This window comes from Nycticebus coucang, chromosome 12 (assembly GCF_027406575.1).
Source record: "Nycticebus coucang isolate mNycCou1 chromosome 12, mNycCou1.pri, whole genome shotgun sequence".
Taxonomy (NCBI): domain Eukaryota; kingdom Metazoa; phylum Chordata; class Mammalia; order Primates; family Lorisidae; genus Nycticebus; species Nycticebus coucang.
Genome location: NC_069791.1, coordinates 84,118,126 through 84,130,878, shown reverse-complemented (window position 1 = coordinate 84,130,878; position 12,753 = coordinate 84,118,126). Strand labels below are relative to the sequence as shown.

Below are 12,753 nucleotides of genomic sequence, written 5' to 3'. Positions count from 1 at the left end.
TTTGCATTCCCACTAGCAGTGTAGAAGTGTTCCCTTTTCTCAACATCCACGCCAATATCTCTGGTCTTGGGATTTTGTGATATGGGCTAATCTTACTGGAGTTAGATGATATCTCAAAGTAGTTTTGATTTGCATTTCTCTGATGATTAAGGATGATGAGCATTTTTTCATATGTCTGTAGGCTGTGCGCCTGTCTTCTTCAGAGAAGTTTCTCTTCAAGTTCCTTGCCCACCCTGAGATGGAATCACTTGTTCTTTTCTTGCTAATACGTTTGAGTTCTCTGTGGATTCTGGTTATTAAACCTTTGTCGGAGACATAACCTGCAAATATCTTCTCCCATTCTGAGGGCTGTTTGCTTGCTTTACTTACTGTGTTCTTGGCTGTGCAGAAGCTTTTTAGTTTGATCAGGTCCTGGTAGTGTATTTTTGATGCTGCTTCATGATTGCATTAATGTACACAGCTATGATTTAATAATAATTAAATAAAAGAATCCATAAAGAAATTATTAGGACTAATAAATTTAGCAAAATGACAGGGTACCAGATAAACATACAAAAATTAGTTGTGGCTGGGTACGGTGGCTCATCCCTGAAATCCTAGCACTTTGGGAGGCCAAGGTGGGTGGGTTGCCTGAGCTTAGGAGTTCAAGACCAGCCTGAGCAATTTTGAGACCCCCCCCCCATTTCTTCTAAAAATAGAAAAACTAGCCAGGCATTGTGTCAGATGCTTGTAGTCCCTCCTACTTGTGAGGGTGAGACAAGAGGACTGCTCAAGCCCAAAAGTTTTTGAGACAGAGTCTCACTATGTTGCCGTCAGTAGAGTGCTATGACATCACAGCTCACAGCAACCTCCAACCCTTGGGTTTAAGCGATTCTCTTGGCCTCAGCCTCCCAAGTAGCTGGGACTACAGGCGCCCACCACAACACCCAGCTACTTTTATTGTTGCAGTTTTCATTGTTGTTTAGCAGGCTCAGGCTGGATTCGAACTCCCGCCAGCCTTAGTGTGTGTGGCCAACGTCCTAACCACCAAGCTATGGGTGCCGAGCCCAAGCCCAAAAGTTTGGGGTTGCTGTGAACTATGGCACCATGGCACCCTACTCAGGGTGACAGACTGAGACTCTCTCTCTCTCAAAAAAGAAAAATTAGTTGTGTTTCTGTATATTAGCAATGAATAATCCAACAAGGAAATTAAGAAAAAATTCCATTTTAATTGACATTAAAAAGAATAAAATACTTAGGAATGGATTCAACCAAGAAAGTACAAGATTTGTACGCTGAATGCTATAAAATATTGCCAAAAAATTTAAAGAAGAACTAAATAAATTTAAGAATATTCCATGTTCATGTAATGGAAGATTTAACATTGTTAAGATGGTAACACTCCTCAAAGCAATCTATAGATTTAATGTAATCCCTATGAAAATCTGAATGGCCTTTTTTTTAAGTGGAAAAACTGATCCTAATAATCATGTGGAATTGCAAGGGACCCAGAAGAAACTAAACGATCTCTAAAAAGAACAGCGAAGTTGGAGGACTCAAATCCCCCAATTTCAAAACTTACTGCAGAGCTACAAGTAATCAAAGCAGTGTGATACTGGCACGAGGGTATCCATTTAGGTCAATGGAATTGTTCTGCGAGTCCAGAAATAAACCCATGCATCGATCTTGGATAAGGATTCTGAGACACTTCCATGGGGAAAGAATAATCTCTTCAACAAATGGTGCTGAAACAATTGGGTATCCACATACAAAAAAAAGAAATTGGACCCTTAACTCACACCATACACAAAAATTAACAAAAGATGGATCAAAGACCTAATTATAAGAGCTAACACAATAAACCTTTCAGAAGAAAGCAGAGAGACAAATCTTTATGACCTGAGACTTGGCAATGGATTTTTACATATGATACCAAAAGCATGCACAACAAAAGAACAAAAGCTATCCTTCATAAAAATTAAGAACTCTTTTGCACACCATCAAGAAAGTGAAAAGACAGCTCACAGAATGGGAGAAAATATCTGCAAATCACATATCTGTTAAAATCTAGTATCAAGAATATATGTGTATGAAAAACGGTTACAACTCAACAGCAGATGCCAAGCGACTAAATGAAAAAATAGGCAAAGGACTTGAATAGGTATTTCTCCAAAGATATGCAAATGGCTACCAAGCACATGAAAAGATGTTCAACATCATTAGCCATTAAGGAAATGCAAAACAAAACCACAATGAGATACCACTTCATACCCACAAGCATGGCTATAATTAAAAAAAAACAACAGATTATAAGTGTTGGCAAGGATGTAATGGGAGCTCTCATACATTGCTGGTGGGAATGTAATATGGCGCGATTGCTGTGGAAAACAGTTTGTGTTTAATAAAGTTAATAAGTTAAACACCAACTCACTATCTGACCTGGCGATTTTTCTCTTGGGCATATACCAAGCTGTTTTAAAATGCACATCTACACAAGACTTGCGTGCATAGCACTCTTATCCTTAATAAAGGAAAAAGTGGACACAATTTAAATGTCTAACAAGGCAGGCAGGGGGGCTCACACTTGTAATCCTTGCTGGGAGGCTGAGGCGAGTGGATTGCTTGAGCTCAGGAGCTTGAGACAAGTTTAAGCAAGAGTGACACCTTGTCTTTAAAAATAGCTGGGTGTTGTAGCAGGTGCCTGTAGTCCCAGCTACTTGGGAGGCTGAGGCAAGAGAATCACTTAAGCCCAAGAGTTTGAGGTTGCTGTGAGTTATGATGCCACAGCACTCTACTAGGGCAACAAAATGAAACTCTGTCTCAAAAAAAAAAAAAAAAGTCTGCCAGGCACAGTGGCTCACGCCTGTAATTCTAGCACTCTAGATGGCTGAGGCAGGTGGATTGCTTGAACTCAGGAGTTCAAGACCAGCCTGAGCAAGAGTGAGACCCCATATATACTAAAGATAGAAAAACTGAGGCAAGAAGATCTCTTGATCCCAGGAGTTTTAGGTTGCTGTGAGCTGTGACACCATGGCACTCTACCAAGGGCAACAAAGTGAGACTCTGTCTCAAAAAAAAAAAAAAAAAAGTCCATCAACTGATGAATGGATAAACTATGTGTCACATCCACGCACTGTACTATTATTTACAAGTAAAATGAATGCAGAGCCAATACGAGCAATAACTGCAGTCCCCCGCCCCAGGCTGGGACCAGTACCTGCTCTGTGTCCAGTCAGGAACCAGAACACACAGTGAGAGGTGAGTGGTGAGAGAGCGGGGGAAGCTTCATCTGTATTTACAGCCACTCCCATGGCTCACATCACTGCCTGAGATTCACCCCCTGTCAGATCAGCAGCAACATTAGATTCTCACAGTGCAGCCCCCCACTGGAAACTGCACAGATGAGGGATCTAGGTTATGCACTCCTGGTGAGAATGTAATTCCTGAAGATCTGAGTCAGAGATGTAATGAGCTTGTCTGAAACTGTCCCCTCCATCCCTGTCTGTGGAGAAATTGTCTTGAAACCTGTCCCTGGTGCCAGAAAGATTGAGGACCGCCAGACTATATACATGGTTGAACCTCGAACATGTCATACCATGTACTGAAAGAAATTAAATGCAAAAGACAACATATTGTACGATTCAATTTATGTGAAATGCATAGAAAAGAAACAGGGAAATCAGTAGAGACTAAAAGTAGATTAATGTAACTGGGAGTGGGGATGGGACTGACTAAAACGGGTACAAAGGATCTTTTGGGGGTGATGGAAATGTTCTAAAATTAGATCATGGGTAACGGTTGCACAATTCAACAAATTTACCAAAAATCATTGCATTGTACACTTACAGTGGCTGAATTTTGTGTTATATAAAAAATAGCTAAACAAAGCTGTTAAAATAAAAATTAAAAAGAGGAAATGGGTAGAGGGAGGGGATGTCTCAATTATTTCTTTTTCTGGAAGCCCCTTGGCTAAAATGCAAATGTGACCACTTCCTCCCCTTTGTTTGGCGGCCATGAATACTGAGGAGTGTTGGGGGAGCCTCAGAAATATAATGCACCTTCCTTCCAAGGATGTGGAGACCATACTTATGAGACATTTATAGTCCATAGGGACCCCTCAAGAGCCCTGTACCATAGGCCTCGTAGCCTAATTCTCTCCATCTGTAAAACGGGTCTGGCAGCTGTTAACTTTCCAGTTCTAAAAGTGCCTGAGGGGCTAAGTGGCCTGCCCACTTCCCAAGCTGTGGCCTGAGTGCTTATTTGAAATTGTAAACTGGATTAAGCACTCCTCAGATGACTTCCCATTTTCCTTGGAACAATCTACCTCCCTTGCCCTGTCCACAAGGCCCTATGTCGTGTACGTGATCTGTGACTTCCATGACTTCGCCCATCATTCATCTGCCTGCTTGCTCTACTCTGCCGTGCTGTGCTCAAGGTCCTGGAGCAAGCCACACTTTTTCCTACCTCAGTGCCTTTGCACTTGAAGGTCCTTCTACCTAAAATGTTCCTCCATGGCTGGTACCTTATCATCTGGGGTACTATCCCTAAATGTCACGCACGACCTTGATCTCTCTTTGGTTTTCTAGGACTTTTAGTACAATTTGCAATTAGTTTGTCTGATACTTCTTTTTATCTGTCTCTCCCGACTAGAACATAGGCTCCATGGAGGACATCACTGTGTGTACATTTGTGTGGGGATCACCAGTATGTAGCCAGTGGCAGGTGGGCAGGGGAAAGAAGATTGAACATCCTTGTATTAACACACATCCCAAAGCAGTGTGGTGAGTTAACAAGACTGTGGGTTCTGGGGCTTAAATGATTGAGTTCAAATTCCAACTCTGCCACTCACCAGCTGTGTGACCTTGAGCAAGTCATCTACCCTCTCAGAGCCTGAGTTTCCTTATCTATGAAACAGGGACAATATCATGATGATAATTATCTTCTCAGGTTATTCTGAGGTTTAAGTGAGATGATGATGAATCTTTCAAGTCCTCAAAACCTGGCAGAGAGTAAGTTATCAGTTCTTACTCTTCCTTCTACTGATCTTTCAACCACCACAACATCCAGCGAGTGCCTGGTGTATCAGAGAATTCATACTGAAGATCAAGAGAAAGAAAAATAAAAGCTGGCTTTCTCCCAAGATTTGTACTCCAGAGGACATGAGCTTATTTTGGTTGTTAGGAGGAGAAGCTCTATAGGGCAAACATCCTTCAAATATCGACCACAGGGGAATTTGTGCCAAGTTAGATAGCTAGAAAAAGAAAAAAATAAAGAATAGCAAGATGCTTTCTCTTTTCCTCTGGAGTAGCCCTATGGTCAGCTATAAGTCATTCCCTAAAAACGGGTCAGGTGGGAGAGACAGCATGTGCATATGAGCTGACCTGTGTCATCAAAACAGCACAAAATAGCCCCCACGCACCCTGGTAATATTTCATCTCACTTTGGGCCCATTTTTACAGCCTGGTGCAAGCTTAGGAATCAAATACAACCCAGGTTCAAATCCCACTTTTTGGCTTGTGTGATGTTTCAGCCCTTTCAACCTCAGTCTCACCATCTATAAAATGGAACTAATCTCCTGTGCTTCTCAGGGTTTGTGGGACCAAATGAGATCACATAGGTGCCTAAGTAAAATCTGATGGTGGTGGTGGTAACACTTTTTTTGCTTTTTTCTTTTGAGGCTGTTAGGCATGAACTTGTTGCATTTGGTCCCTGGTTTCTTAAATGGCTTCAGAGACATGTGACCCTTTCATGGGCCCCTGGCTTGTTAGCAAGATGAAAATTCTCTTGAGAATTTATTTTCTCTGTTTTCTTCTTGGGTTCCCATGTGTTAATGGTTGCCCTCTCCCTTGTGGCTAGGTGTCCCCATCAGACAGATGGACAAAGCAAGGCATTCAGAGAGGTGATATGACATGCCCAAGAGACTCTCTTCTCAGGGCATGGGGACGGGGTTCCTGTTTCCTACAGCTCTACAGCAGGAGACTGGATTCAAAGGCAACAGGGACAAAGAGGAGTTTGGTCAGTCCAGAGGAGGGGGTCCTGACCAGACCTTATAGGGAGGGGAGGCTCAGGAATGAGGGAAACAGGTCACTCTGCAAAGTGTGGAAGAGGGGCTCCACGGCCCGTGGGCGTGTCTCCGGCCCTTCTCTCTGAGCTCAGGGGTTGGACTTGGCCACCACCGGCTCCAGCTGTACCGCCTCTTCACACCTCAGGGCTTCAGTTTCCACATCTGTGAGATGTGGTGGCTCCTGGCCACACTGCTTGCTTCATGGGTCATGACTGTGAGGCCTATGGGGATGATGTCACCTGTCTTCAAGAGGCAAATGTCACCCTGCTGGGCCAAATGTCTTCCTAGTGGGTGACCTTTGGTGACAGTGGGTTCCTGCCCTGGGGCTGGGCCCCCTCCCACCTCTTTCTCACTCCCTCTGAGGAGGAGCCAGTGACCGGGTGGGCGGAGCAACTCACCACATCCTCCTCTCCTCCCCGCCCTGCACACGAGGGATGGCAACCAGCAGCCTCAGACAGACCAGGCGGCGTCTCTCTGCTGCGGCACTATGGACTGGGCATCCAGCTGTCTGCCCACTTCTCCCTGAGCGTGAGTGACTGCCATCCGTCTGTCTGCCTGCCAGCCTGTCCATCTCTGGTGCAGCTGCCTGGGCCTGCCCTGCCATCTGTGGTGCTTGCTGGCTCCCTGCATGGGACACCTGCCCGAAAGCCCAGCTGCACTGACAAGTCTGGATGACAGGTCTTATGACTGACTGGGGAACCAAAGCAGGCTGTGGACTCCTGCCCCACACTCCTGCCTGCTTTTTCTGGACTCTCATCACCCATCACCACATCAAACACAGCTGCCCAGACCGGGGAGCCCAGCAGATCACCCCAAGCACCAGATGGATTTCTGCAGAAGAAGCTGAAGTAGCAGGTAATGCAGCCACAGTTCTCTACGCTGGGGCATCTTCTCTGCCCAGAAGGGTCTGCTATGCCTTCGGCATTTTCTTGCATCACTGTGGGAGGAGCCTTGTGCCCAGGTCACAGTTGGGAACACTGAGGCACAGAAGCCTCGTGCAGTGAGGACAGGCAGAGTTGGGGCTGGAATCCCTTATACAGCCAAGCTCTGGGTGGCTGTGGGCCTGGTGACAGGGGTGGAGCTAAGAGGACCCCCTGTCCATGGAATCCAGCCCCCAAAACACAGGGGCTCAGGGAAGGAAAGCCAGTTTCAGGCCAAACGTGACGTGACAATCACCCAGATTCCAGGCAGCCCCGCCAGGTAGTGATGGGCACAGGTGCTGAGTCTGACGCTTCTATAGGGCCCATAGTAGTGGAGGACATCAACTTTGTGCCAGCGTCTGTGTTTTATCACAGTTAATCCACCTAATCCTTCAAAACAGGGGTTGGTGTGTCCATTTCACAGATAAGGAAATGAGCCTCTGAGAAGTAGAGTGACATTTCCTCTATGTCTCAGCTAGGATGTACAGGAGTGGGCTGTCAATCCAAGTGTCCCCACAAGCTATCCCCTCATCTTTCTCATGAAGCACAGGGTGGGGGTCAGATGATAAGATGCCATCCTGGTTCTGTGTGCCAGTGGAGTGAAGGACAGGAAAGGAAGAAACAGGCAGATTGGTTCATGGTGGAAGAGCCCGGGAGAGTGGAGTCCTTGATGGGAACCTCAGATTTGCTGATGGAATGACAAGCCACTGCCCAGTGGCCAGCAGAAGGCCAACTGCAGGGGCATTACAAAGCCACAGCAGTTGGATGTGTGTGCACCCCTGGGAGGAAGATGGGGGTTTCAGAAGCACATGTGAAATGGAGCAAACCAGTGGGTCAAAATATGGCCATGTGACTTCCAGGCTGGGTGAACTCGAGTAAGTTTCTCTGCTTCCTCTAGCCTCAGTTTTCTCATCCTTAAAATGGGACCAAGATAGTGTTCTCCTCATGGGGACTTCCGTGAGGACTCCAGGGCATAACAGTGTGAAAGCTCTGTGATGTCAGATGCCTCTCTGTCCATTAGGAAGGGAGGTCACCTCATGAGGGACCTCCAGACTGTATGGGGCCCTCCCAGGGTGACAGAGGACACAGCGACACGCTTGGGAATCTCTGAGTGCCTTCCCCAGCCCTGGGCTCTGGTCTTCTGGCACCAGCTCACCATGTGGGAGGCACCTGTGAGTCTTCCAGAATCCTCACAGTATCAGGCGAGGCTGAGGCCTCACTCAGCCTATTTCCCAGATGAGGAGACTGAGGTTCGGTGGGGACAACCTTGTCCCAGGTTAACGGTGACTGAGAGATGTGGGGCTGGGTGTGTATCCCCATCTGTATGATGGCAAGGCCACAACCCACTGGATAGGGTAAAATAAAAATGAGGCTCCTGGTTCTGGGGCTTCCTCTGAGAAGGAGCATTGGATGGGCTGGGTGGGTCCACATTGCCATGGGGCAGGCAGCCCCAGAGGGAGAACCTAGACACCTCTTCCTCACAGTAAGCTTTGAAGAAGCCCTGGGCCTGCCTGCCCCACTGCTGGCGGGGTGTCTGGTCCTTACTCAAACCTGCAGTGGAAACAGCTAATAGCCCTTGTGGTCAGAGCTGGCCCAAGCCCAGCTGGGAGGGCTGAGGGAGCAAGACAAAGACTGAGTGCTGAGCCCCACAAGGCCAACTTCTGGCCCAGGGAAAGAGGTGAGGTTGGGGCTGCAAATGGGCTTTGGGGTGGGGGGTGGTGGCAGCTGGAGGAGAAGGCCCGCCAAAAGAAGATGAAAAGGAGGGGAGCAGGCCACCAGAAGCCCTGGGAGGTGCCACCTGGTGCCTGAGAAATAAACGAATGAGAAGGTGCGTCTCTTTCTTCCACAGCCAGCAAGGGGAGCTAGCACCTTCAGAATCCTCGCAGGTCAGTTGGGGGCGCTGGAGCTGGCTTACCCCATGCCACCCATTGTGATTTGGGGCTTGGGAATCAGCCAGACATGGGTTCAAGTCCCAACTCCTCCACCTGGGTACCTTGTGACCTCACGTAAGCCCCTTGACCTCTCTGAACTCAGCTGCTTCATCTGTAACATGAGGACATATTGTAAGAACAGGAATAAGGACGCTGCCGCAAGTCGCTGTGACATCTTATTCAGCAGGTGCATACTGAGCACCCAGTAGGGGTCAGGCACCTTCCTAGGTGCTAGGTAGGGTTCAGCGATGCACAGACGGAAAAGCCAGGGGCACAGGGGAAAGAGCTTAGCCGTGACCCACAGATGGCTCACACAAAACAGTAGCTATTTGTGTTTTACTTTAAATACTGTTGGTCATAACTGTCTGGTTACCTGCAGGAACACCTGTTAAAACTTGTGGCATTTATAAGTCCTCAGTGATTGATAGCTCTTATGACAACTCTATTCCCTGCTTTTACAGATGGAGAAACTGAAGTTCACAGAGGGGTAGGGATTTTCTAGGGTCACCCAGGGAGTCAGCTACAAGGGGAGGGAAGAAAGCCATTGGGCAGAGGAAGGAACAGGCCTTCTTGGTCTCACAGCCCCTTCCTCACACTCTTCTTCCCAGCCCTGCAGTGCCCCTAACCACTTGAGGGGTGTGTGGAAAGGGCCTGGGGGAACCCCACCCCAACCCAAAGCTCGCAGGTGCCACCGCCCCCACTCCCTGCCCTGGCCCTAGGCCAAAGGGACTTTTCAGACAGCTCAAATGAGAGCTCTGAGTAAATTTGGAACTTCTGAAACGGCCTGCGAATATTCCCCAGTGTGGGGGGCAGGGGCCCCCTGACAGCCCAGGACATCTGCATCAGGGACCCAGCCTTCTGGTCCCTCCCAGCTATGGGAAGGATCTGGTTACCTCACCCAAATTATCTGGTCCCTCCCAGCTGTGGGAAGGATCTGGTTACCTCACCCAAATTAGGGACGTAGGGCTAGTAACCAGCCTGGGTCCCCACTCAGGCCCCAGCCCTTCCTCACTGTGTAACTGTGGCCCAGGCTCTCTGCCACCCTGTGCCTCCATTTCCCTGTCTACTAAGAGTAGACTAGGACAGTTAGACCAGGACTAGGACCTGCCAGCTTTCTCTAGTACAAATTAGTAACACTTGGTCTCCTCCAGCCAGGAGCAAGGCAGGCTGGTGGGGGCCTGCTGGGAATGGAAGAGAGAGCAGGCAGGTCTCCAGCCCTGCCCCAGCTCCCTTCTCTGTGTCTTGAGAGGTTGCAGTTCAGAGTCTTTTCTCTGGCCTGTGGGAAATGGGGCTGGAGTGAAATATGGCTGCAGGTGCTGAGAGAGGCTGCACAGTGTGAACAAGGGGATAGGGTTTGCTTAGGCAGAGAGAGGTTGCTGAGACTGGGCCAGGTTCCTTAGCTAGGAGAGGTTACACAGGCTGGAAGAAGTTCCAGGAGGGGAAGATTATTCAGGCTATTGGAGATTTGCTGTCTGGCTGGGAGAGATAGATAGGCAGAAAGGTTGCGTAGCCTCAGAGGTTGCATAGTGGGACGGGAGAGTGAGGGAGGATGCCCTTCCCCTCACCCTTGGCTCCTACTGACTAAGCTATAGGTTTAAGGTCCCTGGCAGACCTGTTTTCAGATCTGATTCCCCCAAAATGTGAAAGACAACTAATCTTAACCACATACTTAACAGTGTGCAGCACCCACCTCCTCACAATCCCCAGTCAGGCCAGGGCTACTGCCCCCAACCCACAGATGAGGACAGTTAAGGCTCCAAGAAATGAGGACCTGTGGCCACAGCCCTATTGTGAGCTAGTGGCAGAGCCTCCTTTCTGATCCAAGGCCACCAGGCTAGCTCTTCCCTGGCCTGATGACTCTGCTTAGGTGAGAACTTGCTATGTGACACTGGGAAACCCACTATCCCTCTCTGAAAGTCCTTATTACTAATCTGATGGTAGTGGTCACCATCATTCAGACTCTTGGTTGCTGAGGGTGTTGCCAAGGGTGAGGTGGAGTCAGTGAGGAAGCTGAAGGGGAAACCAAGACTTCAGGGCCTGCTTCTTGTATCTAGACACAGTGCTAGCTTAGTGCACTGTGATACACTTAGCTCCACTCGGCCATCCATCCATTCACTCACCATTCTTCTTCAGCTACTCCGTGAGCATCGACTGTGCTCCAGACCCTGGTTCTATGTGCTAGGATACCGTGAGGAACAAAACAATTACCCAACCTCTGGGAACTTATGCTCCAGATGGAGACAAGTCAGAAACACAAAACACAAACAGAGATTTATTCACCTAACTCTAACATTACAATTACTTGGAAGAAGAACATGGAATGCTTGGGACAGAGAACCACAGAGGAAAGCCACTTCAGACAGGGCATATGGCTCCTTTAAAGAGGGAATACTGAGGTTGAAATCTGAGGATGAGGTCAGGCATGGTGGCTGACCTCTCAGCACTCTGGGAGGCCAAGGCAGGAGGATGGCTTGAACTCAGGAGTTTGAGACCAGCCTGAGCAACAGCAAGACCCTGTCTCTACTAAAAATAGAAGAATTAGCCAGGCAGTGGATCGCCTGAGCTCACAGGTTCGAGACCAATCTGAGCCAGAGTAAGACCTCGTCTCTAAAAATAGCCGGGTGTTGTGGCAGGGGCCTGTAGTCCCAGCTACTTGGGAGACTGAGGCAAGAGAATTGCTTGAGCCCAAGAGTTTGAGGTTGCTGTGAGCTAGAACGCCACAGCACTCTGAGGGCAACAAGTGAGACTCTGTCTCAAAAAAAAAAAAAAAATTAGCTAGGTGTATGGTGGGCACCTGTAGTTCCAGCTGCTCTGGAGATTGAGGCAGGAGGATCACTTGAGCTCAGGAATTTGAGTCTGCTATGAACTAGGCTGACACCACTGTACTCTAGCCCTGTCAACAGAGGAAGACTGTCTCAACAAAAAGGAAAGAAAGGAAGAAAAGAAAAGAGAAATAAAGAAAGAAATCTTTCCTTCTAGACAGAAACCTTCTAGTGTTCTTAGGCAGAAGGAAAGGTATGTACAAAAGTACAGAGGTGGGGGAAACATTGGAATTTAAGAAAGAAGGGTCAAAAAGAGAAAGATTTAAACGTGGAGCATACACTCTACATAGGTTCTAACATTGAGGGTAGTTTGCACAATCCATTACCATAGAAAGCAATCTGTTTCCTGTAGTCACTCAAGTAACAAATGTTTTGAGCACCTACTATGTGGCAGGCACTTGGTTAGTCTCTGAGGATTCAGCACTAACCAAGAGACACGTGGTTCCTGCCTCAATGGAGCACAGAATGGAAATGAAAGCACCACAAGCTGTGAACTCTGGTGGAGGAGGGACCAGAGAGGAAAGAGTGACTCACACTCCTTGGAGAGGTCAAAGATTGACAGAGAAGGTGACATTTTAATGGGATTTTGAAGACTGAATAGCTGACAGTTAGCCAAGGAGCTGCAACAGAGCATGCCAAGGCGTGGAAGCCTGATGAATGGGGCATGGTGGTGAAGCCGCCAGCAGTCCTGTGTGCCTGGAGTGCAGGAGGAACACCGGGGGACAGACCCTGCAGGGCAATGGGAAGACATGAAATGACATGGACTGAGTGGGAGGAACCACAGCTGCTGACAGGGAAGAGGACAGACAGGAGAGCAGGTGGCAGCAGTGGTCCTTGCAGCCCAGGAGGACATCTGAGTGCACTTTTCTGTGTTCCCTCTAGGGAAGTCCCTCGGTCTTGACACTTCCCCTTCTGGTGACCTATTGGCTCTTGTTCCTGGCACTTCTGGGGAGTCCCTCTTCACCCATCTCATTTCTTCTTGGTCCCTATGGGGAATGGGCCATTTTACTTTCGCCACAGCTCTCACCTTTCACTTT

The 12,753-nt window shown here is 48.1% G+C and overlaps 1 protein-coding gene across 2 annotated transcripts in view; it reads left to right on the top strand.

Moving 5' to 3' along the window:
- The first annotated feature begins 6,485 nt into the window (after positions 1-6,485).
- The window catches only part of IL21R (interleukin 21 receptor), a 49,303-nt gene continuing 43,035 nt past the window's right edge, over positions 6,486-12,753 (top strand). For both annotated transcript variants that reach the window (XM_053554675.1, XM_053554674.1), the window contains exon 1: positions 6,486-6,898. Coding sequence is in view for 1 of the 2 variants with exons in the window: in XM_053554674.1 (XP_053410649.1) it covers positions 6,715-6,898 (184 nt within the window). In the remaining variant the exon portion in view is untranslated. The remainder of the gene's footprint in view (positions 6,899-12,753) is intronic.